Source organism: Phyllobates terribilis, unplaced genomic scaffold (assembly GCF_046119375.1).
Source record: "Phyllobates terribilis strain yellow unplaced genomic scaffold, ASM4611937v1 Scaffold_9__5_contigs__length_417890890, whole genome shotgun sequence".
Classification (NCBI taxonomy): Eukaryota; Metazoa; Chordata; class Amphibia; order Anura; family Dendrobatidae; genus Phyllobates; species Phyllobates terribilis.
This window is the reverse complement of record NW_027362769.1, coordinates 109122759-109149495: the sequence shown is the minus strand read 5'-3', so window position 1 is coordinate 109149495 and position 26737 is coordinate 109122759. Positions and strand designations below refer to the sequence as shown.

At 43.0% G+C, this 26737-nt stretch overlaps 1 protein-coding gene across 1 annotated transcript in view; it reads right to left on the bottom strand.

Annotated features, from left to right (window-relative positions):
* The window catches only part of CIRSR (corepressor of RBPJ and splicing regulator), a 53454-nt gene that overhangs the window by 26316 nt on the left and 401 nt on the right, over nucleotides 1-26737 (bottom strand). Inside the window, exons 2-8 of the mRNA XM_073646921.1 lie at nucleotides 25096-25190; nucleotides 21248-21321; nucleotides 19825-19835; nucleotides 17795-17850; nucleotides 17491-17539; nucleotides 16431-16548; nucleotides 1332-1438 (exon numbers count right to left, since the gene is read on the bottom strand). Of these exons, the coding sequence (XP_073503022.1) occupies nucleotides 1332-1438; nucleotides 16431-16548; nucleotides 17491-17539; nucleotides 17795-17850; nucleotides 19825-19835; nucleotides 21248-21321; nucleotides 25096-25190 (510 nt within the window). The remainder of the gene's footprint in view (nucleotides 1-1331; nucleotides 1439-16430; nucleotides 16549-17490; nucleotides 17540-17794; nucleotides 17851-19824; nucleotides 19836-21247; nucleotides 21322-25095; nucleotides 25191-26737) is intronic.

The window sequence follows — 26737 nt, the reverse complement described above, 5'->3', positions numbered from 1 at the left end:
GAATACTTATGACCATGTGATATTTCAGTTTTTCTTTTTTAATAAATTTGCCAAAATTTCTACATTTCTGTTTTTTTTCAGTCAAGATGGGGTGCAGAGTGTACTTTAATGAGAAAAAAATGAACTTTTTAGAATTTACCAAATGGCTGCAATGAAACAAAGAGTGAAAAATTTAAAGGGGTCTGAATACTTTCCGTACTCACTGTATTATATTAAATATATTTATTAAAAATCATTCATAAGACAAGTTTGCTATATGGATTAATAATAATCATTAAAATATTATTATTAATAATATTCTGAGAATAAAAAGTATAGTTATGTAAATAAAAGTTTATAACAAGACTTCTATAGGTCTTTAAGCCTCCATATAGCACCACTACCGCTCTATAGACCCCTGCAGCTGTCAGCTAGAAGACATTTCCAGCAATTTAGCGCTCTACTGTAGGACACATTTAAAAATAAAAATACAAAAAAAAAAAAATTGCTTTGTTTATGGGCCATTACCAACTCAGCCGTTCATATAAACTGTATTTCTTGCGACTGTTATAAAACGGAAGCACATACAATAAAAGGGACAAGACACAAAACATGACTGCCAGACAGTAATACGCTTAATATCCATGTCCTTTACAGACTGTGTGTTGCAGTTTGCACCTATCTGCGGCTTTGTCTGGATTCAAAGGCTCTTGACAAATCCATCACTAAAAGTGCCTGTGCACAGATTGCTGGCAGAAAAAAAAAATGCTTTATGAAGCGGCCATCAGGCAGCGCCGGTATTACACTTAGGTGTGTTGTTGCTGTGGAGATGTCGGCCTTTTATTATGAATATTCAATTACAGCAATCTTGGCGTACCGGGATGATACAATCTAATGCACCCAGTTTTTATCCCAGCACTATCAAGTCAATGTGGAGTGCCGCCATGCGCCATTGTGTCCATAGAGAAGCAAATTCCTTTCTATTCTTCTTCATTTTCAAAAAGCTCCTGGGGAACAGCCAGCAGGGAGCACCGAACTAACAATGTGGTAGGAGATGATGGGCATTACTAAAGTTCACACTATGGTTCCTGGGGAAAGGAGGAGCTGTTTGATATATGCAAAAAAAAAAATAAATAAATGCATTAAACAAAAAGAACAAAAAAGGAAATAAAATGATCAAATAATATTTATTTTTATTTCTTGCAGCTGGTTGAAATTGGAATGGTTGATCCACTTTAGTGTCGTCATTCTTGGCAAATGGTAAGTAGTAATTTCCAGGCTATCACATGAAAATTTACAGATATTTTCAGCTTACTGATAAAAAAAAATAAATAAAAAAGGAGGATCATTACCTGTGATAGATCATTTACGGTCAGGTTTCTTCCCAGTACATTTTGTTTCAGTGCAAACCCACTGTTTCTCATCTCCGCCATTAACTCCGAGGGGTGCATTGATGGCCCTGAAAAGAAGAATTTGAGTCTGAATGCATCGCTGATATCTCCCTACCTTTATTCTGACTCCGCTGTAGGAATGCGTTTGAAGCTTTGTTAAGTAAAATCGGTGCTAAATCAACTCAATAATCTTCTGCTGGGAAAAGCATCGGATATGATTTTCTAAAAACAGCGGCCGGGGGGATTCGGAATACAAAATAATTGCATTTGTGTTTAAGCGAGGAGCTGGATTCTCCTCTTATGTAACTTCCTAAGACTCGGGAACAACATGCCGAGCGTATCGTTAGTTAGGGGGGTTCTCATTACAGGAGACTGCTGGAAGGTATCCCGGCGTTACTTAGATTAAGCCGAGGACCTCTTGTAGCCTACCACCCCGTACGGAGCAACGATACAAGACAAATATGGGAAAAACTGCCTGCCAGCTATGAAAAATAAAAAACACAAAAAAAGAGAAAAACTTTTCATGTTCACAGCACACTACAGAGGCGAAGTATTGCTTAGTCGAATGATCATTATTCCACTTAAAGGCTGGCACCTACAGCTCGCTTCACTTTTGCGGAGATGTAAATCTGTGCCACACACACAAAAAAAAAAATGGCCTTTTAACTGCTTATTTCATACTTGTTATTCCTGCGGAGACAGCCATTATGAGCGGACGGGAAACATTTTCTGCTTATTGAAATAATTACAATAGGTTTAAAAGGCGCGGACCCTGGCAGCTTGGCTCCGGTATCAGACTGGAGGAGTTGTAAAATAGCGCGCAGAATAAGAACAGTGGAAGACGGAGGCACAAATAGACCTCCGATTGATACACTAATGGGGACAGGCAACCGCTTACGCTGATCATTTGGCGTTCTTAGTCATTTATGCGACAGTATTTCGAGGTAAAGCTGCAAAAAAATTAATCGTAACAGCTTTAGCCTATTGCTTTCATCACTCGTACACAGAGAAAATGGAGTTTGACTGTGGCCAAAACGATCTAGAAGGAAACAGATACAGGACCAATGGAAAGATCAACACAGATAGAGGGCCAAGAGATTTACTCAGGAAACCTCAACATGTCTTAGATCTGATCTTGACGGATGTATTAATAAAAATCAGCCAAGGATATAATGTGCATGGGGGTCACTCAATTCTCTCAACAGATGATGTTGGAGAACAGAAGGATCTGACATGTTGGATTTCCAACAACCGTAAAATGGCCCCCACACAGCAACGGGCCCCCACACAGCGCTCCATACACTGCAGCGGGTCCCCACACAGCGCTCCATACACTGCAATGGGCCCCCACACAGCGCTCCATACACTGCAATGGGCCCCCACACAGCGCTCCATACACTGCAACGGGCCCACACACAGCGCTCCATACACTGCAACGGGCCCACACACAGCGCTCCATACACTGCAACGGGCCCACACACAGCGCTCCATACACTGCAACGGGCCCACACACAACGCTCCATACACTGCAACGGGCCCCCACACAGCGCTCCATACACTGCAACGGGCCCACACACAGCGCTCCATACACTGCAACGGGCCCACACACAGCGCTCCATACACTGCAAAGGGCCCACACACAACGCTCCATACACTACAACAGGCCCCCAGATAGTCCTCCATACAGTACAACTGGCCCCACATAGTCCTCCATACAGAATAACGGCCTCACATTGTGCTCCATACAGAATAACGGGCCCCACATAGTCCTCCATACAGTATAACGGCCAACACATGATGCTCCATACAGTACAACGGGCCCCACACAGTATAATGACCCCACATAGTGCTCCATACAGTATAATGGCCCCACATTAAAAATAAATAACTCGCCTCTGCCCGTTCCCTCGCTGCTCTGGTCTCTTCATGGGGTCTTCAGATCCTCTGCACATTTCGCTACAGTGGGTGCGTTGTAATGATGTCATCATGCCCGATGCTCTGACACGTCAGATGCAGAGGGTGAATGATGGGAGGGTGAGTGTCAGCTGAATCTTCCCCCACCATCATTAATTTCAACTGTATCTCTAGGATGCAGATATAGTTGAAAGTGCGATGCCGGTTTCGCGGGCCAAATATACTCACCCTGTGAGCCAGATTTGGCCCGCGGGCCAGAATTTGTCATACATGGTATACGTGGTATCGTTCACTGTGTGAGCTCTACATAGGAAAGTGTCACACAAATAGAAGGGTCTGTGTGGTGCATTGGTTTAAACACACAAAAACTTGATTTAAACAAATCAGTCATTTTCTGATGACCATTCCCTTTAAAATGATTGCTGAAAAATAATAATTTAAACTTCATATCAATTCTATGTCAATTAGACTGAATAAAAAAATACAGATGTATAAAATTCAGTCCTCTCCGTGCCATCTGCCTTTAAAAAGATTTGGGTCAAAAATGGCTGTATAGATACCAGCGCGGTCCTGTAGCAGGAGCAACCGGTGTAATAAGTCAGGTCATGACATTACTTCCTCCTAAATATTCCACCATGACCTGTTAGTGATATTATCGAAAAGTGGAATCGCTTAGTAACCACAACAACTCAGCCACGAAGCGGAGACCACGTCAAGTTACAGATAGTAATCACCCGTTGTAGAGGCGCATAATGCAAAGAAATCACCAACTCTGCTGACTCCATAAGTGCAGCATCCAAACCTCCTCTGGCATTAAAGGGAACCGGTCACCCGAAAAAACACAACCTGCAGATATGGGGATAATCTGCAGGTTAATAGTGTTGTGAGCCTGCCCAGCATAGACCCCTGCTCCCGGCAGGAGATAAACTTTATTCCCCCTGGCAGCGTTCGGGTTCCCCTGGCCCTGACTGAAAGCCAGCCCTAATGTGAGCTGCTGTCAGTCAGTGCCGGTCTGTTGTCGGTCTCTATGCACACAGCGGTGACTAAATCAACGCTGGCGCCTCCCCTATGACTGGGACCCGAACGCTGCTGGGGGCAAGAAAGTTCATTTCCTCCCGGCAGCGTGGGTCTAAGTGCCAATACTGCACAGTGTCAGAACACTATTAACCCCATATTTGCAGGTTAAATCATGTTTTCTTTTGCAGGTGACAGGTTCCCTTTAACATCAGCACAAACACTGTGCCACGGGAGCTTCATGTCATGGGTTCCCAGGACTGAGCAGTTGCATACAGCCTTACATCACCAAGCACAATGCCAAGTGTTGGATGGAGTGGTGTAAACTGGACTCTGGAGGAGTGGAAATTAGGGTTGAGCGAGTATGTTCTGTCCGAGTATGCTCGGACCGATCTCCGAGTATTTACAGCTGCTCGGTGATATCTTCAATCGCTCCCGTGTGCATGATTTGCAACTGTTTGACAGCTTAATTACATGTGAGGAATGTGTAAGAAATAACGTTCTTCACATGTAATAAAGCTGTCAAACAGTTGCAAATCATGCACATGGGAGCGATTTAACCATATCACCGAGCAGCTGTAAATACTCGGAGCTCGGCCCGAGCATACTCGCCGAAAGGGTTAATAGAACATACTCGTTCAACACTAGTGGAAATGTGTTCTGTAAAGTGATGGATGATGCATCTATATCTGACATCTGATGAATGAGTCTGGGTTTGGCCAGGAGACCATTACCCGCCTGCCTGCATTGTGCCAGTTTGGTAGAGGAGGGATACTACTATAGGGCTCTTTTTCATTTGTTAGTCAGGGCCGCTTGGGAGTATTAATGCTCCAGCACAAAACATTTTAGACCATTGGAGCTTCCAACTTTGTGGGAACAGTTTAAGGAAGGCTCTTTTCTGTTCCCCATGACTGTGTCCAGTGCACAAAGAAAGGTCCATAAAGACATAGCTGGGCGAGTTTGGTGTCAAAGGGTTTGAATGGCGGCACAGAGTCCTGACCTCAACCACATTGTACATCTTTGGGAGGAGCTAGAATGGAGATTATGAGCCCAACACACAGAAATACAATAATTAAGTAATTTGGTAAATGGACGGCCAACTTGCTTCCCGAGATCCACCCAGCCCCGAGTTATAGAAAAGCGTTCCTGACATATGAAATATAAACTAATATTTGAAAGGTGTAAAAAAAAAAAAAAAGAAGCAAATATGTATTTTAAAAAATGTAACTAAGATAACAATATAAAACTATGTTTAATCCTGGTCACTGATTATGAATGAGATTTCTGTTCTATTGCAAAAGAGTATCAAGTGGCTTTTATCTATCGTGCTGGCGGTACTACAGGGTGACAATTTTCTTTGGACAAAAGGTAGATCTAGAACATTTAGTCCTGATGTATGTGAATGTGCACGGCTTTCAGAGTTACTATTGTGCCAACACATAGACAGGGAGGAGATTTTATTATAACCACATAGCCGCTATGCTTTGGAGTTGATTGTCAGATTCTTTATATCTTTCTACAAAATATCAGCGCTGAGCACTACCCGGCTCTACGTTTTGAGGGTTTTTCAAAAAGTTCAAACCTTTTTTCTTTTGTATTTACTTTAGCTGAATTTTAAGACGTCCCTAGGAAGCCAAGAAAGTGGATTAGACAGAAAATATTATTGCTAATTAGAAAAGGATGGGGGGGGGACGGACGGACACACACGTATATTACTTACCGGTAATGTGTTTTTTCGGAACCCAAGACGGCACAACGAGAGAGGGGATCCGCCCTTCAAGGACAGGAAACCTTAAAGATAAAAAAGCGCGGCGCCTCTCTCCGCCTCAGTGGATTACAGAGCATGAGAGGACACTCGAATTAGAGTACATAATTTTATTAGCCATAAACAAATTTCACCCATGTGAATACTTCAATACCCACCAACCGGAAGGTGATCACCATAGTGATAGGGAGGGAATGTAAAGGTGCCGTCATGGGTTCCGAAAAAACACATTACTGGTAAGTAATATACGTGTTTTTCTGTCACCCATGACAGCACAACGAGAGAATTACAGAGAACTAGGTATGTAAGGGAGGGACCACAGCCTGCAGAACCCTTCTCCCAAATGTGAGATCAGAGGAGGCAGAAAGGTCAAGCCTATAGGGATTATAGAAAGTAGACGGAGATGACCACGTGGCCGCCTTACATATTTGCTCAATGGGCACATCTGCTCTTTCTGCCCAGGAAGCAGCCATGCCCCATGTAGAGTGGGCCTTCAGATTGTTAGGAGGATCTCTGCCTGATCCCGTATAGGCCATCGTGATGGCTTCCCGGATCCACCTTGATAGAGTGCCTTTTGAGACCTTTGATCCCTTTCGTGAGCCCTGAAAGGAGACAAATAGAGCCCTATCCTTCCTCCATGAGCTTGTGGATGCTAAATAATGTATAAGGCATCTCCTGACATCCAAGGTATGAAATCTTTCCTCCTTGCTATTTTTTGGTTCAGGACAGAAGGATGGTAGGGCTATCTTCTGAGACATATGAAACTTAGATACAATCTTAGGTAGGAAAGCAGGGTCTGGTCTCAAAACTACCCCATCGTCTAGAACTAAGGTAAAAGGTGGATCTGCAGATAAAGCCCATAACTCACTAACCCTCCGTGCTGATGTTAAGGCCACAAGAAGTATTGTTTTTAGGGTAAGTAATTTTATGGACCCTGAGCTAAGGGGCTCAAAGGGAGAACTTGTTAACGCGTTTAGCACCAAGTTTAAATCCCAAGAAGGGACTCTTGTTATAGGGCCTGGTTTGGCTCTACTGCATGCCCTCACGAACCTGGAAATCCATTTGTTACCGGCCAGATTATAATTATACAAGGCCCCTAAGGCAGAGATTTGAACCTTTCAGGTGCTAACAGCTAGGCCTTTTTTCCAGCCCTTTTAGAAGAAATTCCAAAATGGCCTTTACGGGAACCCCCCCCCCCCCCCCAGGGAGAATCCCTGAGATGACAAGAATTTCTTCCAGATTCTACTGTAAATTTTAGTGGTGATTGGTTTCCTACTAAATAGAAGAGTAGTAACTAGATTCGATGAGAAACCCCGACCCTCTAGCAACGACCTCTCAAGTTCCAGGCCGCTAGGTGCAATCCTTTCACCTGAGGATGGAATAAGAACTTGAGCAAGAAGGTCGGGAATCTCTGGAAGAATCCAGGGGTTTGTGATTGACATGCTCTTCAGCCAAAAGAACCATGGTCTCTTGGGCCAGAAGGGGGCTATGAGGACCACTCAAGCCTGATCCTCCCGGATCTTCCTCAACACTGCTGGAATTAGGCACGTTGGGGGAAAGGCATAGGCCAGACTGAAATCCCATCTGCACTAGAAGGCGTCTACTACTAGAGAATTTTCCGTGGGATTCAGGGAGCATAACTTTTCTAATTTGCTGTTTTGACGAGTCGCAAATAGGTCGACCTCTGGAGACCCCCACATGTCCACTAGCTGGCGGAAGACTGAATGACTTAGAGTCCATTCTCCCTGCAATAGTGGCCTGCGACTTAGAAAGTCTGCCTTTGTGTTGTCCTCTCCTCTGATATGAAGGGCATTTAAAGAGAGAACTTTCCCTTCCACTAGAGAAAATATCTTCCCCGCAACCCGCATTAAGAGATTTTGAGCGGGTTCCCCCCTGGTGGTTCACATATGCTACAGTGACCTGGTTGTCAGACAGAATTTTTATGTGATGTACTCGTAGAAGGGGTAAGAAGCGGATTAGTGCCTTCTCTACTGCTCGTAGTTCCCATATGTTGGAAGGCTCCAGACTATCCTCCTCTGACCAAGTCCCCTTTATCGGGTGGTTGTCTAGGTGCGCCCCCCACCCCCTGGGGCTGGCGTCCATAGTAATTAATTACTCTGGTAAAAAGGAGAACCCAGGGGACGCCTGCCTGGAACGTGTCCATCATTAACCACCAATGCAGTGACTGAATTACATTGTGAGGGAGTGTTAATCTGCCCTCCAGATGCCCCCTGAGGATTATTTCGTTTTTTAGACATCCCATTGTAATTCCCTTGAATGCAATTGGGCCCAGCATACCGCTGGAATGCAGGAGGTGAAAGACCCCAGCAGAGACATGGCCCCCCTGAGAGTCATTACCAAGTTTGTTCTGGCTGCCGAAACTAAATTTTTTATTTTTTCTGTTCGGGCAGGCGGCATTCCTGTCGAACCAAATCCAGAGTAAGGCCTAAAAAGATCTGAGTTGTTTGCGGGATCAGATTTGATTTTCCTAGGTTTAAACACCAACCTAAGTTTTTTTAAGATGGTGCACACCTGATCCACTTGGGCCAGGCAGTGATCGTGAGTTTTTCCCACTATTAGGAAGTCGTCCAGGTACGGAATTATCAATCTGTCTTCCTCCCTGAGATGAGCCGTAACCTCCGCTATAAGTTTTGTGAATATGCGGGGCGCCACTGCTAGGCCGAAGGGAAGAGCTCTGTACTGATAGTGCCTGACGACTCCCTGTACAGTTACGGCCACTCTGCGATAGTCGGCCACTCTGAAAGTCGTGATGGATTGGCACATGGTAATACGCATTTTTCAGGTCCAACTCTGCCATGTAGCAGCCGCGAAATAGAAGGCTTATTGTTGATTTTATTGTTTCCATCTTGAATGATGGAATGTTCAGGAATTTGTTCAGGTCTTTCAAGTTGAGGATGACTCTGTATGAATTGTCCGGTTTCTTTATAAAGGAATAAGGGGGAATAGAACCCTCTTGTGGTTCTTACCTCCAGTAAGACGTTCTTTTGCAAGAGACCTGAAATCTCTTCCTCCAATGCCCGCTGTTCTGGCAGAGAGGATCTTAAGGCAGTGAGAATAAATCTCTCTGGCGGGTTCCTCAGAAATTCCAGTTTTAATCCTGATTGTATTAATTTGAGGATCCACCTGTTGGAAGAAATCCTTTCCCAGGCTGGAAGGAAGAGAGAGAACCTCCCTCCCACCTGGGACAGAGTGTCATTTTGGGGGTTTGCAACCATCCTGGGAGGGCCCGCCGAATAAAAACTCTTTCCCTTCTCTGGAACGATCCTCCCATCTAGATTGTTCTGTGGACGTCCTTCTGAGGCCAAATTTCTTCCTCCGAAAGGACTGCTTAAAAGCCGAGAAAGAAGATTTAGGAAATCCATTCTTGTTGTCACCTGCTTTCTCAAGAATTGTGTCAAGAGAGGAACCGAAAAGAAAATCTCCTTCACATGGAAGAGAACATCGCTTTCCTTTCGTCTGTATATCCCCTGGGCTAATCTGGCGGAATCCGCAGAGGCGTCAGATAAGAAGGCCGCAGCTCCTTTCAATACTGGTAGAGAGGCCAGAATCTTGTGACTCGTTGTTTTTAACTTGGTCTTCTAACCAGTCTAACCAAACCATGAGGGATCTTGCCGTACAGGTTGCGGCTATAGCTGGTTTCAATGCCCCCGCTGATGACACCCAAGTACCCTTAAGGAAGGTATCTACCTTCCGGTCCAGTGGGTCCTTCAGCATCCCTGTGTCTTCAAAAGGGAGAGAAGATTTTTTTAGAAGCTTTGGTCACCGCAACATCCAGCTTCGGGGCTTTATTCCAGGAAGCGGTACCTTCCTCATCAAAGGGATATTTCCTTTTGAAGGAGGATGGAAGGGGACCCTTTTTCTCCAGCCTATCCCACTCCATCTTGATAAGTCCCTGCACCTTATCGTTAATTGGAAAAACTATGTTTTTTCCGATCCAAAGTGCCGAACATAATATCCTGTACCGATTTTTTTGCCTTCTGGTCAACTAACTCCATTGTGGACCTGACGGCTTTTACTAAGCCATCAACACTTTCTAGGGGGAAACAATGACCTGTGCCTGCCTCGCTATCCGAAGAGGAAGAGTCATCCAGCATTCCCTCGTCAGATTCAAAGTCTGAAAGGGTGGGTGGGGTTTTTGCTCTATGGGTCTGGGACGCTTCTTTTGCCTGGGAAAACGATTTTAGCGATTTTTCCACCTCAGACCCAATAAGGGTTTTTAAATTTGAAGCAAAGTCCGGAGTTCCCTCCGAAATTGTTTCCTCAATAGATGGCTGGCATAACTTTTTGGACCAGTCTTTGTGCCCTGTGTGAACGGGGTCTGACTATATAGTGTACTTGGACTTTCCCATACATTTCCTAGGGACATCCTGACCATATAAAAGAAGGAAGGAGAGGGAGAGAGACAAAACAGTAAAAAGTCTACATTAATTCGTCAACTTTCATGTAGCTCACTCACTACCCAGTAGATAAAAACAGGGTACCGGAACGGGAGGCAGGACGGTATCCAACACTTCTCCTCGGGAGACCGCGGAATCATTGATCCTGCATGAGCTATGCCGGCTGGATCTTGAATCCTTGGTGCTGTGTGTCCCAGAAAGCCCACTGCTCCTGCTCTGCGGTGGACACAGCTCCTAGGTGCGCTTCTGGCGCTGAGGCTGTACACGCTGCGGCTGCTCCATCTCCTCGGGCAGCTGCAGCATGGTCTGCTGCTCTTGCTGCTGATGCGGTGGGGAGGGCTGCTGTGAGGCCATTCCATACCCTGTGCCCCTGCCTGGCCGGGGATCTACCCTTATTGTGCCAGGGAGATCACCGGCCGGCGTCCCTGTAGCTTCCCCCGAAAATTACATCTGGGGTCAGAGGTCCCGGTGCGCATCATCGGGGGTGCGACTTCCGGTCGCGCCCCGTGACGTCACATCCGGGACACGGGGTTTGCTGGCTACCATGCTGTGTAGGTGCCGCAAACCCCCCACCCGCACGTGAGGAGACCAGATGTCGGAGCCCTCCGCGGTGCTTCCAGGACCCACGGGACCGGCCGCAGCAGAGGCTGTGCCTTGCCACAACCGAACGGCCCCGGTAAGATGATCCTGATGCTGTCACCGCCGACGAGAAGGATGGTCCCCCATCAAGGACAGGAAACCACTGAGGTGGAGAGGCGCCGCCCTTTTTATCTTGAAGGTTTCCTGTCCTTGAAGGGCGGATCCCCTCTCTCGTTGTGCCGTCATGGGTGACAGAAAAAAGACTGATTTTAAAGGAAACATATCATAACTAGAAAGTAAAACGGCTGTGTAGGTTGTAGAACAAGAACAGTGATTCCTGTTCTGTAGTAATGAGATGTGCCATCACTGAGAAATGAAGCTTTAAAGCCACATGGACATTCCCTTAGTGGTGCATTGAAGGTGTGTACTCAGTGCATATAAGAATGCAATAAAAAAAATTAATAAAAATAACTTTATTGATAAAAAAATATATTTAAAAAAATAATTATACAAATACCCCAATGTAGAAGACTGAGTGCACTGACCTCCCCTAATACACTTCCAGGCTAATTTCAGTGTGACTTAAAAGTTTAAAAAGGAACCTGTAAGTGGATACAGTATCAAACACTGGCTGTATGTCGTCTGCCAGGTATGTTTGACTCTAACGCTGCAGAAAAAAATAAAGTAAAAATTATACTTTAAAAGCTGCCGGAGACCAACCCACATGGGTGACTAGTCAGAAAAGCGGCATACCTGGGGGCTTCTCACTGCCAGTGACTGACATGTCTGTCTATACATGCACACAGTGAAAGACCCATCACTCTCAAGGGCAGGAAGAAGTGGCCGGAGACTCGCCTGTCTGACAAGTCTCCCATGGAGCTCGGTCCACGTGGATAGAGCGAAATGAATCAGCAGTCCGGTTCCCTTAATTTGTCAGCACTGGCACATCAGATCACTACAGACCAGGTCTCATCTTTACTGTTGATCATCAACCTATACAGCCATAACACTATAGTTTGATTAGTAAAATTGTCCAGATGTATTTTCCTCTAAGGAAGCCCTCTCATGAACTTCCCACTCCCTTATATTATAAATTTATAATTCTATATATTGGTTTAAGGGGGGAAAGTATATATACATGTTCTGTAGGGTCAGTGAGTTGCTACACCCCCAGATTGCCGTCTTCTTTGGTATCCAGCACCACTCCACTCCTCTTCTGAGTCACATGACGACATTTCAGACGCCTCCAGATCACTCTATTTAATTCTATGCTTAAAATATCCAAAATTACATTATTTTTCCCCATAAGCCCTTGGGCTGATGACCTCTTCTCTGTATATATTATCCGAAGCAGTGAGCATTTTTCATTTTGGCAGACCCGGCCTGTTCACGTAGTAGAGAGTCATCCATTCCTTTCTCCTGCAGTGTTTTGGCCGTAGGGTTCCCCCGGCGTTAGCAGCAAATTGCTGGAAATTTCTAAAACGAGAACTATGGCGCTCAGCTGAATGTCAGTGTGAATTTAATTTATAAAAAGTAGTTGTCTCCTATTAAAAATAAAAAAAAATAATATTCCAAAAATGACCTTTCACTTGCCCATACAACACGAGAGCTTCTGGCGGCCACTTCAATTAAATAAAAAGAAAAGTTTTTGTCATCATACTAAAAAGGTCAGATAAAGTAATATAATTTTTCCATAGAAGGAAGATAATTTTGCCCATTAGAGCGTCAGCGATGAGACGCGAGCGATAGTCAGGTGAAGGGCCAATGCTCGTTTCATACACCTTGAATCTGTCTTATAACTGTTGCCTGGGGATTGCCGCCAGATGTTACCCTCGCTTTATATCCATGTTGTGTCCTTCTCAATAGGATCACCAGACATCTATAAAAGCATGATGGAGAACAAAAGACCAATAAATAATCCTGCCCTTCAAGAAGATTGGAAGCCGGCCCCTTCTGATGTTTTTGAACTTTTCCAAGACCAAGCCGCCATGTGGCGAAACCTCACATCTTTTTCATCATCTGAAAGCTCTGATTTCTGAGTCTTGTAGACATCACATTGGGTTTCATCAAGAGGGACTCTCCTCTGGCTTCTCATGCTGTTGGGTTGTGACCTTCACCACAATCGTGTATATTTTTAGACCTACCCTAGTGTTTTCTTAACTTTGCTTTCTGTGCTATGATGTGTTATCAAAAAGATCCGTTCAGGAGAGGAGAAGGTTGCGAAATGTTCAAGAAAAAAGACTAAATGCCATTCAAATATCCAAGTTTTAACACAGACTCAATAGGACACGTAATACATTTGTGCACAGTTAAAACAATAAAAATAAAAAATAAAAATCTAAAAAATCTGCAATTGATTTTTTTTTACGTTAAATATGTTTGCTGGTGCTAGAAAGAATGACGTTACAAAAATATAGAAACTAATTGGAGAGAAAAAAAAAAGGAAGGACAGCATTTCAGATTCGACCGCTGGTCCGATCCTCTGCTGCGGACAGACTTCACTTCTGCAGCCGTCATCTCCTGAGCGCCTCTGTTGCCTCTTAGGCCTAGCGACGACATGTCGGGACGCACAACATGAGATTGCGGGAGGTAAAGAGACTAGGCATCAAGCAACATCATAACATCACAGGGCCTAAAAAGCAACATTGGTGCAAAGGAGATGCCAGGCCGAGGATGAACTGAAGTCTGACCGTAACAGAAGACTGGGCCAGAAGTTGGAATTGGTTGCCCAACCACAGATCCATTAATTCTCCATGGGACTACCAGAAAAAGCCAGGAGGGAATGGACCAGAGGTCAAGCATGTGACTGCCGCTCCATTTTACCTGGGATAATCAAGCCAAATTCTGCTTACCAGTGTGGGTCCAGGGGTCAGAAATCCCACCTTATCATATGGATAGGCAATAAATAGGTTGGATGGTCAAAATAAGATAAGTACAAGTCTGGCCCTTCTGTTTTATCCTTGATTATTATGCTTTTGCTTAGGGAAACCATTTACAGTCTATATATGTCGTCAGGGCAGAAAGTTATATTTAGTTCCGACTTTTACTTTCCTTTTCCCAGTAGAATAGGTAGCCGTGTCATGGTAGTAGATTTGGCCATGGAAGTCATCATGGCTTTACGACCACCCCTTCCATCAAGAACAAATCAAAAAACACCCCCCACGTTTTTATCTGATCTGCAAAAGGCCCGACTGGACAGTGTCTATCATAGGATTTGGTCAGGAGACCGAATACTTAACTAAATTCAAGTTTGGGGCTGCGTGAAACACGACGGTGGAGTCGGAGCCCATTTTGGTGGAGTCAGAGTCGGTATAAAATGGACCAACTCTGATTACTAAAATATATAATAAATTGGGTACAGTAGTTCAATGCAGTTTGTGGGGAATATTTTTTGCACAAGAATTTGGGAAAGTTATGAAATGTCCTATAAATGTCTGTCTTATTCCTGATCTAAGGGTCTAGACTTTTAGCTGAGATGAATCTGTGCTACAGTAAAGTTATTACTTAATCATGAGCCGTGTATGAGGGAGTCGGAGTCGGTGTCATGGAAATTGAGGAGTCGGAGGTTTGGCTTACCGACTCCACAGCCCTGGCGTGAAAGTGGAATTCATTGAGCTTCAATGTTACTCTTAAAGGGATCCGATCCTGTTTTGATCAGTTTCTGTTACAAATCGGTCAAACGGATTTTACAGAATGTCACATAGATTCCAAAACCTTCACTTTCGGACAGAACTAAATTTGCGTCAAGTTCACAGAGAATCCAAAACATAAGTGTGAGCCCCACCGAGAACGGTGACAGAAGTAGGCTCGTGATAACACATGCGGTGAGATAGTGGTGGGACAAGAGGTCGGGGATTGCTACATTTCCCCAAGATCTACTAGGCGCTAGAAGGATATAACTAGCAAAAGAATAGAGTGCTTTGGGGCTTCCTGTTTTGGGCCTGGATTTGCATGGTACGGTCAGCAGTTTGGGAGTCTGTCATTCCCTTCCTGACCCCGTCAATCAGTCCAGATGTTAGGCGATCCATTACAGGGTAAAGGAGAATCAGCAGTGTGTGCACTGTAGTGGGGGGACAACTGTGTCAGACCAACAAAAGCTGAGGACGGCTGCTCTTCTTTTTTTGGGATGTTGGTAGTTTGCCACCTAAATAGTCAGGAAAACTGATGTCTAGTTTGTTCTCAACCAAGCAGGGGTTAATGTGTGTTTTCCGCCTGGATGCAAAAGGTTTCACATTTATTTTGTAACAATAAGGATCAGGAGAAGCTGTGCATGAGCAGCACTTCTGTGTCTGATTTCATTTTATCTACTGCTTCACAACAAATCTTCCACAATGCAGAGACTCATATTGATATTCTGTAATGAATCATCCAATCTACAAACTATATGATGCAGATATTTCCTAATAGGAGACAAGTAATCTTAAACATAGTGGGCAGCTCGGTGGCTCAGTGGTTAGCACTGTTACTTTGCAGCACTGAGGTCCTGGGTTCAAATCTCACTAAGGACAACATCTGCAAGGAGTTTGTATGTTCTCCCCGTATTTGCTGGGTTTCCTCCTATATTACAAATACATACTGATATAGCAAATCTAGATTGTGAGCCCCAATGGGGACAGTGCTGCAGAATATGAAGACGCTATATAAGCAACGCATAATAATTTGGTAGCATCATGTGCAGCGATTTTCACTTGTACCAGAATCTGCTTTTTAAGGGCTCTGGGCTTAAAAAAAAGTCACTTGTGCACCTTTGGCTTCAGAGTGTAAAAGACTAGGAGGCAAATGTTTTTGGGAATCGGTTAAATAAAACGTGGACTGCAGCGTGGCCATTAGACCACGGCACAAACGGGCAGCAACTAGACCGAGGCGACACTGAGCACCTCGGTCTAGTATTCAAATTCTAGAATACCCGACATCCATACAAAATGACAATATAGCCATTCATATAAAGAAATATACTCCGCTAATGAGGATATTGCTACACACAAGAGACTCATTAATGGGTTAATAAGTAGAAATGATGATCCAGAAGCAATGAATGGCCTTCCTGCAGTGACAAGTGGTTTAATGGATCCTCAGCTGTGAACTGTCGGCCCTGCGTGTCCACTGATAGACACAAGTAGTGTAACATCTGTTTGTCAAAATACATAGTTATGGTATAGAATAGTGGTGGCAAAGGCTGGTCTCAAAAGAGGAGAGGACGGGAAATACAGTCACGTATCCATCTGAAAACTAAGGGCTTTTGAGACGCCACCGGGAGCCCTGTGCATAGGCAGAAATAGGCAATTTTTGAACATTAGCTCAAGCTTGACAAGTGCAGTTTGTACCCACGATACAATTCCATCATACATAAACCTGATATTCCGCCATTACCTGATCCGTCTGCAGTGACCGAGCTTGCGTTAATCCCCGAGAGGCCAAATAACGGACATTCTCTGTCGGTGTTGACGTGACCCCATTTATGACACTTAATGCACCTCACATTGCGAACCTTTAAAAATCAATAAAACAAAAAGGTCAGAAAAAGAAAACAAAAAAACTGTTGTTAAGTTGGATTTTTTGGGGGAGGAATGAAAAAACAAAACAAAAAGAGCAGTTCTGAAAATCTTAGTTTTTTTAACTTATTTTTCTTTACAATCTCCATCATGCTGAAAAAAAAAAGACAAACTAAATTCTACGGGTCAGCATGATTATGGCGATATCAAATTTATCTTTTTTTTTTGTAAAGGTTTACAATATTTTGTGGAATAAAACCCCTTTTTTTTAATCAAAATCATTTGTCTTTGTGGCGCCATATCCTGATTCTAAATTTTTATATTGTTTTGTTGGCGTCTGCATTCAGATACATGGAGAACAATTCCGGCATTGTTCCCCCCCCCCCCCCTGCAGCGTTCACCATATGTGTTTTTTTAATAGCTGGGGTCTCTATGAATATGTTAATACCAATAATGTACACTTTACTTTTTAATCTCTCTTATATTGGGCAATAAAAAAGAAAAATGAAATGGGGTTGACCTCTTTCAGGAATACATGTCTTAGCCACATTCACACATTCAGTATTTGATCAGTATTTTCTGTCAGGAGTGGGAGCCAAAACCAGGAGTGGGTGATAAATACAGAAGTGGTGACGTGTTTCTATTATACTTTTCCTCTGATTGTTCCACTCCTGGTTTTGGCTTATGAATATGGATGCAAAATACTGACCGAATACTGAACGTAGCCTAACTCACCATCCCCTGGTCCAGCGCTGAATCTCTGCCACTGCTCCCAGGATGTGAAAGTAAAGCAGTTTTTTTTTTTTTTTTAATAACAAACTGCACAGGGAACCAAGATTTTCTGAAAAGAGGACATTTTCTACAAATTTTTGCAAATCAAGAAGGAAAAACAATATTAGAAAAAAAATTAAAAAAATAGAGAAAAAAGTGGCAAATACCTGAATCCCAAAAGGTTGATCTCTGATATTCATATCATCTTTGGCGTACCTGTAAAAGCAAACGGTTAATGTCTTGTAGGTATCACAAACTTTTAAGACCACATGAGAAAGAAAAATCAGCTGAAGCTTAAATCATTGGCGTTTTTCGGGTTGTGGGTGGAAGCTTTGTGCTTTAGCTCCCTGCGATTAACAATTTGCCTTGTTCACAATAGACATTATTATTGCCGTTTGATGCAAGTTATCCCAAGGTATACGGCTTGTCTTACGTGCTGGAAAAGCTGACGGTCTCAATAACATTACGTACTTTTCCCGAGGAGCCATCTTCTGCCACTCGAATTTGTAATCTGTTTCCCCTTCATTCTAAAAAGGGAAGAAAAAATAAACATGCATTTTATTTCTGGCCTCCAAGTTGTGACAAGAGAGACTATTTGCTGATAAATGGAAAAAAAAACAAAAAAACTATTTAACCATAATCTCCTATAATAAAGAAACGTGAAAAAACAATGTAAATTCTCAGTGGTGCTTATGGATAAAGGGGTCGTCCCGTCCCATCAGGACGACTCCATTTCTTTGGCACATGGAACCTTTTTGCAAACTCTATTAACAGGAATTTGTAAAAAAAAAATAAAAAAAATAAAGTGCTCTTATTTTTAAAGAGGTTTGCAAAACTTTTAATTCATCTTGATCTACTAAATTCTTTGCGACAAAAAAGAAAAAAAGAGGACATCAGGATACAGCCAAATAGTTCTCAAAGGGTCAATCCCAACAGGATAACCCCTCTCGAACACTCGATTAGAGCGTGCGTGGGCCATAAAAGGAGGATCCCAAATCTGTTCTCCATTAGCTAGACAGAAGAGCTGCTGCAAATAATGGCACCTGCTCGACGACTTGGTATAATCATTTATTAGGGTCACCAGATCTACCGCTGTAGAAACACAGGATGGAGGCCATTGGTCCAAGCTATAAGATCATACTTTCCAATCTCGGTATAAAAGTACTAATTTAAAGGGAACCTGTTGTGTACCCAAACGCTATTTACCTGCAAGCTGTAGGGTTAATCTGCAAGTACATGTTATAACGCTGCCGGACCACCTCACTAAAATTGCCGCGAACAGGAGGAAATTAACTTGTATCCTCCTGAGAGCCACTGGCTTTCAGTCATGGGAGTGTGCCAAAGTGGTGAGAGTCATCGCTTGAAGTACCGCTTACTATACTGTAAGCACGCCCCAACACTTTCATTGACAGTCGGCAGTGCAGCGCATCTGTGCAGAGCGAGCTGTCACTCATAGGTGTTAGGGCGTGCCCACATTCGCCACTCGCTGTGTACTGAGTGGTGACTGTAGCTGCTTTGTGGCCGTGTACATGACTGAAAGCTGGCAGCTCCTGGGAGAATAGAAGTTTATTTTCTCCTGGTAGCTGTGCCGTCAGTAAAACAGCTGGACATCATTGTAAGGCTAGATTAACCCTACACCTGTAGGTAAATCGCGTTTGAGGGCAGGAGAAGTTCCCTTTAAGATTCTCCTATATATTATAAAGTGTAGGTGCACTTATGTAAATGAAGAGATTCCCCAAAAACAATTCCATCATTGGACTCCCCTATTGAGCAGGAGTGATCCAATAAGAGCACAATGAAGAACTAATCTGAGTTGCTGGTAACACAGGTATATCAGGGATTCACGAGTGTTACAAGAATTAATCAGCCAAGCGCGGCTACAATACAAGCTGCAATATCCTCCCCACGAACACTACAACCATCTGGATGCTGGATGTATTGAAATGTAGGAATTCAATCAGATTTATGGCTGCAACAATGCAGATTTTTAAGAATTTTCTTCACCTTGCAAATGCGTTCTTAAAAAGAGAACGTTACAAAGAGAGTAAGACAACAGTGACATCAAGAGGTAACAGATGGAACAAATATACAATGTATACTCAAAAGATACAGCAATCAGAATGTACCCGACACAGCCCACAAGCCACATAATGTTCAACTTAAAGGGGTTGTCCAGAACTTATAATGATGGCCTAGCTTTAGACCATGAATATTAATGGGGGCTGAGCTGCAGTACCCTAGAACGCCCACTACATACCGCAGTGATATTTCTGCTCCATGGGACCTGCTAACAACTGATCGGCGGGGGTGCCAGGCATCAGACTCCTACTAATCTGATACTGATGACCTATCCTAGGGATAAACCATCAGTATCTGTGTTCTGAATAACCCACAATTAAGTACAAAAAAAAAAAAGAGTTTGTAACAGTATAGGGGAATATATGCTATGGTGTATGGAAACAAACACAAAGAAAGCAAGTTTTCATTTTTATAGTAGTTACCTCTTTTGTTTCTTGAATGATGATGCAGGGAAGGAAAGAAAAATAATATAAAATTAAAAATTACAGATAGACATCAGCTACAATCATTATAAGTAGCCTAAAACACCAAAAGTTACCAAAATAGAAGCTACAAAAACGATTTAAAAAAAAAAAAATGCACGTTTTTAACGCCTTTGAGATGTGGACATTTTTAATCTTCTATACTTTGCTTTTTGGTAAAACAGGACGTTAACTTTGTTCTGAGTATCACTGTGGTTAAGGGCAGAGAAAATATTTTTTTATATATTACTTTAAAAAATTAATAGATATCAGCTTTAGCCACCATATTCTTAGAGCCTTAATGTGTTGTACGAGCTGTGGGCTTTATCAGTACATACAAGCTTCTGAACTCTTTTTAATCCATTTAACCAAAAACACTGATTTTGTAATTTTTCTTGCAGCGCACTATATTGGATGAAATGTAATTGTTTTAGCAACTGCGCATGTGGCAATATAAAAATAAAATAATAATTGAGAGATATACATCTATATATTTATTTTTTAGATGTTAAGTACACTTTTGCAAAAAAAAAAGTCATATACATATACAGTATATATACACACATACATAGAGACATAAATCTATCTATCTATTTTTCTTTAAACACATTTAGCAGCTTTTTTTTTTTTTTAATTAGTCACCTTAGGGGTCTTTAACCTGCTTGATTGTGGAACAAACATGGCAGACAAGGGGGCCTTTAGTAGGCCCCTGGATGCCATTACAATCTTGAGGTGCCAATAATGGTTGGCCAGTGTATCCAACTACTTTAATGTTGTGTCACAGACTAAACTGCTGCAATAGGCGCTCGCTCCACTTGCAGCAACTAGAATCGAGTGCTGGCTGCATAACACAGCCAGCGCCCGCAGTGTATCAGTGCAGGATCAGCCCCATGACCTTCATGTCCTGAAGGGGAATGATGAATGTTGCCAAAAAGCTTAAAGATAAGAAAAGTTTGTGTATAATCCTCCAGATTGAGGTTTCCCAAACTATATGTTGCTCCTCCCCAGTGAAATGGTTGAATCGTGCTCTGCACAGGATAGGTGAGAAATAGATGCCCTGTAGGTGATGAATGGAGCGGAGGCTTGCATGCTTAGAGGGGACTCAAGAGCCCCGTTCTGGGGAAAAGTGGGGGTCCCAGCGGTCAGCAAGTTAAAGGTTTACAGATAGATGAAATATCCAAGCATATATTACTGTGCTCATGGTGTTGTTACTATTAAGTATTGATTCAATCCTACCATCCCTGTGTGTTTACTGGTCTAATATTTCGCGATGGTGACCTTATACTCAATAAACTTTACATTGAATTTCACCAAGTACCATATATAATAATCATAAAAGCAAAAAAGTTTGAATGTATTGACATGAATATGATGAGCAGCGCACCTTTCTCAGCTCCTGGGGGGGCTTCATACATAAAATTTAGTCCATTTTTCACCTTTTCGTCACCCAGCAGTAATCTGTTAATACAATGAAGAAACAGAAGGAGAGTTATTCTGTGCACTCACATACAGTCTGTACCGGTTTAAGTTCATGCATGTCCCTCTCGCTGACCAATTACTGCTGGCTCCAGTCACTTCATTTTGTGATGGGACTAAAAGGGTTTAAACCCTGCACTATGTTCCCATATAAGACCCCTGCTCACCATGTGGATTACTGCTGGATGGAAGAACTGCATGTTCACTCCCTTTGCATTTAGTTATTTGATAAAAATAAAACTATTGTTGACACTTCTACAGTCTGATTGTGGTCAGTACTCTATTGTGGCTGAGACTATGAAAGGGACATTAGGGGTAACGCTTTGGAAGATAAATATGGTGAAAGCAGACCTAAGATTAAGTTATTTCTTTTTATCTGCCATTGCCTAAGGGCTCCTTCACATATCAGTTGATTTTTCTTGTGCACCAAAAAAAAAAAAAAAAATTATAATAATAAAAAATAAAAGGTTAGAATTCAGGCCTCATTCAGACGTCCATGTTGTATGTGTGTGTTCTGTGTTCTCAAGGATACAACATGAACCAATTATAGTCTATGGGGCTGTTCACATGTCTGGTTTTTTTCTTCCACCATTATGGATGAAAAGGGCCAATAGAAGTCTATGGTTCCGTGAAAAACACGTACAGCACATGCAGGGCTGTGGAGTGGAGTCTGTGTCCATTTTGGTGGAGTCAGTATAAAATAGTCCGACTCCTAAAATATATGATACATTGGGTACAGTAGTACAATGCAGGATGGGCTGTAAATGTTTTCATAAGAATTTGGGAAAGTTATGAAATGTCCTATAAATGTCAGCTCTGTTCCTGATCTAAGGATCTCGGCTTTTAGTTGAGATGAATCTGTGCTGCACTTTATGTACACGCTCAGTAGTGAGGCAGTGAGATGAATCTGTGCTGCACTTTATGTACATGCTCAGTAGTGAGGTAGTGAGATGAATCTGTGCTGCACTTTATGTACACGCTCAGTAGTGAGGTAGTGAGATGAATCTGTGCTGCACTTTATGTACACGCTCAGTAGTGAGGCAGTGAGATGAATCTGTGCTGCACTTTATGTACACGCTCAGTAGTGAGGCAGTGAGATGAATCTGTGCTGCACTTTATGTACACGCTCAGTAGTGAGGTAGTGAGATGAATCTGTGCTGCACTTTATGTACACGCTCAGTAGTGAGGCAGTGAGATGAATCTGTGCTGCACTTTATGTACACGCTCAGTAGTGAGGCAGTGAGATGAATCTGTGCTGCACTTTATGTACACGCTCAGTAGTGAGGCAGTGAGATGAATCTGTGCTGCACTTTATGTACACGCTCAGTAGTGAGGCAGTGAGATGAATCTGTGCTGCACTTTATGTACACGCTCAGTAGTGAGGCAGTGAGATGAATCTGTGCTGCACTTTATGTACACGCTCAGTAGTGAGGTAGTGAGATGAATCTGTGCTACACTTTATGTACACGCTCAGTAGTGAGGTAGTGAGATGAATCTGTGCTACACTTTATGTACACGCTCAGTAGTGAGATGAATCTGTGCTACACTTTATGTACACGCTCAGTAGTGAGGTAGTGAGATGAATCTGTGCTACACTTTATGTACACGCTCAGTAGTGAGGCAGTGAGATGAATCTGTGCTACACTTTATGTACACGCTCAGTAGTGAGGTAGTGAGATGAGTCTGTGCTGCACTTTATGTACACGCTCAGTAGTGAGGTAGTGAGATGAATCTGTGCTGCACTTTATGTACATGCTCAGTAGTGAGATGAGTCTGTGCTGCACTTTATGTACACGCTCAGTAGTGAGGTAGTGAGATGAATCTGTGCTACACTTTATGTACACGCTCAGTAGTGAGGTAGTGAGATGAATCTGTGCTGCACTTTATGTACATGCTCAGTAGTGAGGTAGTGAGATGAATCTGTGCTGCACTTTATGTACATGCTCAGTAGTGAGGCAGTGAGATGAATCTGTGCTGCACTTTATGTACACGCTCAGTAGTGAGGCAGTGAGATGAGTCTGTGCTGCACTTTATGTACATGCTCAGTAGTGAGGCAGTGAGATGAATCTGTGCTGCACTTTATGTACACGCTCAGTAGTGAGGCAGTGAGATGAGTCTGTGCTGCACTTTATGTACATGCTCAGTAGTGAGGCAGTGAGATGAGTCTGTGCTGCACTTTATGTACATGCTCAGTAGTGAGGTAGTGAGATGAATCTGTGCTGCACTTTATGTACATGCTCGGTAGTGAGATGAATCTGTGCTGCACTTTATGTACACGCTCAGTAGTGAGGTAGTGAGATGAATCTGTGCTGCACTTTATGTACACGCTCAGTAGTGAGGCAGCGCTGTGGAGTCAAAAGACGGGGAAATTGAGGAGTCGGTGGTTTGGCTTACTGACTCCACAGCTCTGAGACCGTGGGCCGGCACCAGCTTATACAGGTCGTGGGCCATCCATATTCAACATTGCAATATATAGAAGTTTTGCCATTTATTTATTAATCCATACATGAAAAATACTGATGACACGCTGATCCAAAACACTGATAACACCGGTAGCATTCATTTTTTGTTTACGTATGTGAAAAATACTGATGTGTGAATGTGGCCTTAATCAGTGATTTGGTCAAAATTTCCTCTGTTTCATCAGTTGTTTTTCAAATACAAACACAAAACACTGATAGACGTTTGATAAACCTCAATCAAACAGTCCACGAAAGACAGATAACACAGGCGGCATCAGTTTTTATCCACGGACCCATAGACACTTGGGGGGGGGGGGTGGTGAGGATACGGGAACTACCCCAGGTATGTGTGCTATCTGGGAAAAACACTGATAGTAGTCGCACGCAAAAAACTTATTTTAAGTGCGTGATGGGAGCAGATTCTGGGGGTAAAACGTAACCACTAGCTATATAAATAAATAACAAGTTTCAGATGGTTAAAGGGGTTTTCTCACATTGCAAAAAAATAAAATAAAATAAAACATGTTGTTATCACCTATCCACAGATTACCTCCATCATTCCTTTAAAAGTGAATGGCACAATGGTCACACGTGTGATTGATACGTGATGAAAGTGAAGAAAAAAAACAAAAAAACACAACATATATTTAAAAGGGAGTGTAAGGGCGTAGTCAGACTGCCATATAAATCGGAGCAAGATCGGACCGGCTGTGGCTCTCCCTACCCGAGCGTGACAGCTGCATAGAAATATACATACGGCCGTCACACTCGGGTCCGTAGAAACGCGGCCGGTCTGAGCACTGCGGTCCAATCTCGGTCCGATTTATATGGCCATCTGAATGCGCCTTGCTACCAAAATACACTACTTAAAACAGTTATATAGGGAACCTACACCCTATAAGAATCATACCAGCAGTATACATTGTATTGTATTAGTGGAGGAAAAATTGGCTTTTAATCCATATGCAAATGATGGGGATTTGTGGCATCCTTGGCGTGGCCACAGGCCGAGATGTTCCACTGTGCACAGGGTTTACATCCGGCCAGCACTGGAGCTGATCAGTAGCAGCGCCGATTGTCAGACCCCCTGATAGGTACTGGAAAACTCCTTTAACATTCAAGTCTTAATAAACAACAGTTGTAAATGTTAAAGATGGTGTATTTGCATTCTCAGGTTTCCACAATATGGCCAAGACAATCAACACGACTATCCTAGATCATCATTTCCACACATTTGCAAAAAGATCCTAAAAAAAAAATCTGCTGGATGGAGGGGGCAAGGTTTGTATCTCACCGGTTATTGTAGGACTCTTGTTCTTTTACATATTGCTGCATTAAATCTTCCTGCTTTTTCTTATCATATGATATTTTCTGCTCGGCCATCCATACCTGGAGATAAATCATCAACAGATCTTACATTTGTAGATTGGAAAAAAAAGTGTTCTTCATTCTCACAGAAATGCAAAAGTCAGCGACACAGAAATCCAACCACTACAGAAGAGCTGCATCAGTGCCACACCGAATACTGAACCATACAGACAGTAATACGCTCCCGTATGGTGTACCATAAGGAAAAGGTTGTGTGCAGGAAGCCTTGGGGTATGTTCACATGTCACATATTTGCCCATTTTCCAGTGAAAAAACACACCATTTTACTATCATTCTCCACAAGACGAAACTTTACCCCTTAGATCCCAGTCTTAGCCTCTCACCTAGCCAAATCAGATGTCATACTTTGCAATGATGAGGGGCAATACTCCAGAAACACCGTGTCTGCAAATTGAGATTCTGGTTTGGCTTTTATCCTAAGTCTTATGGCAAGACTCGTTAAAGAGTCGATATTGACTTTTAGAATTGCTACTTGCAATAGGTGGCGCTAGAGTTCAAGTTCTCTTCCTCTCTAAAGAGGCAATTTGCATAAGCAAAGTACCGTAAATGAGATTTCTGAAGCCTCATGCACACATTGCTTATTTTCTCACAGATTTGAAGCGGTTTCATATCGGCAGCATGTCAGTGTTTTTGCAGCATTTTTCATCCATTTGTATAACAAAAACACAATTTTTTTATGCAGTGTTTTTCCTGCCAAGAGACACATTTTTGAAGCAGATACGTGTGCAGCAAATACTTAGCGTGGGCACAGACCCTTAGACTAAGGCCAGGGTCACAGGAGCGTGTATTCTCTCCTCCGAGAGAATCGGGTCGATTATTTAAATGAAACTCAGATCAAATTCGGATGCAAGTTTGATCAGTGTCGGCATAGTGTGATCCTATCTTTTCAGATTCCATCTCCTTTATTCTGTTAGTACGCGGATGTCAGACTGCACTCAGATGTCATCTGAATGCAGTCAGCTGTTTCACAAGTACCCATACACCTACAAAAATCGACAGGTCATAGACCCCCCCCCCCCAACTGTATGACTGTGGGGGTCCGACTCCAGGGGTCGCAGTGATCAGAAGAATGGGGGTCCTCAACGCCCTGGAGTGGATGCAGCATTAATGTAAATGGAAACAGTGATCTAATACATGGGTTTGAATAAAAAAAAAAAAAAAATTGTTAATATTCACCTTTACATTCCCCTGGTGGCCCCGGGATAAGGTGTAATGTAACCGCTGCAGCCAATGACTAGCCACAGTGGTCACATCGTAGCTAGTGAATGGTGGCATGGGAGCGGCAGGAGAATAATTACTACTTTCGTTATTCTACATCTCTGCAAACAAGGTTTGGGGTCCTGACAACATATTTAAAGGGGGTCTGTTGCCATGACAACAGTCACTGAAGGACATTAGTAGGGATAAGACAGTGATTGGTTCCACAATTCCCCACCCCAAAGGGCCAACAAGGAGGCCGCAAACAAAGCATGTCCCTAGGTCACATGATCCCTCATCAGGCAGTCAGGATGCTGCAATGCGGTCAGTGACTACTAGGAGACCAAGAC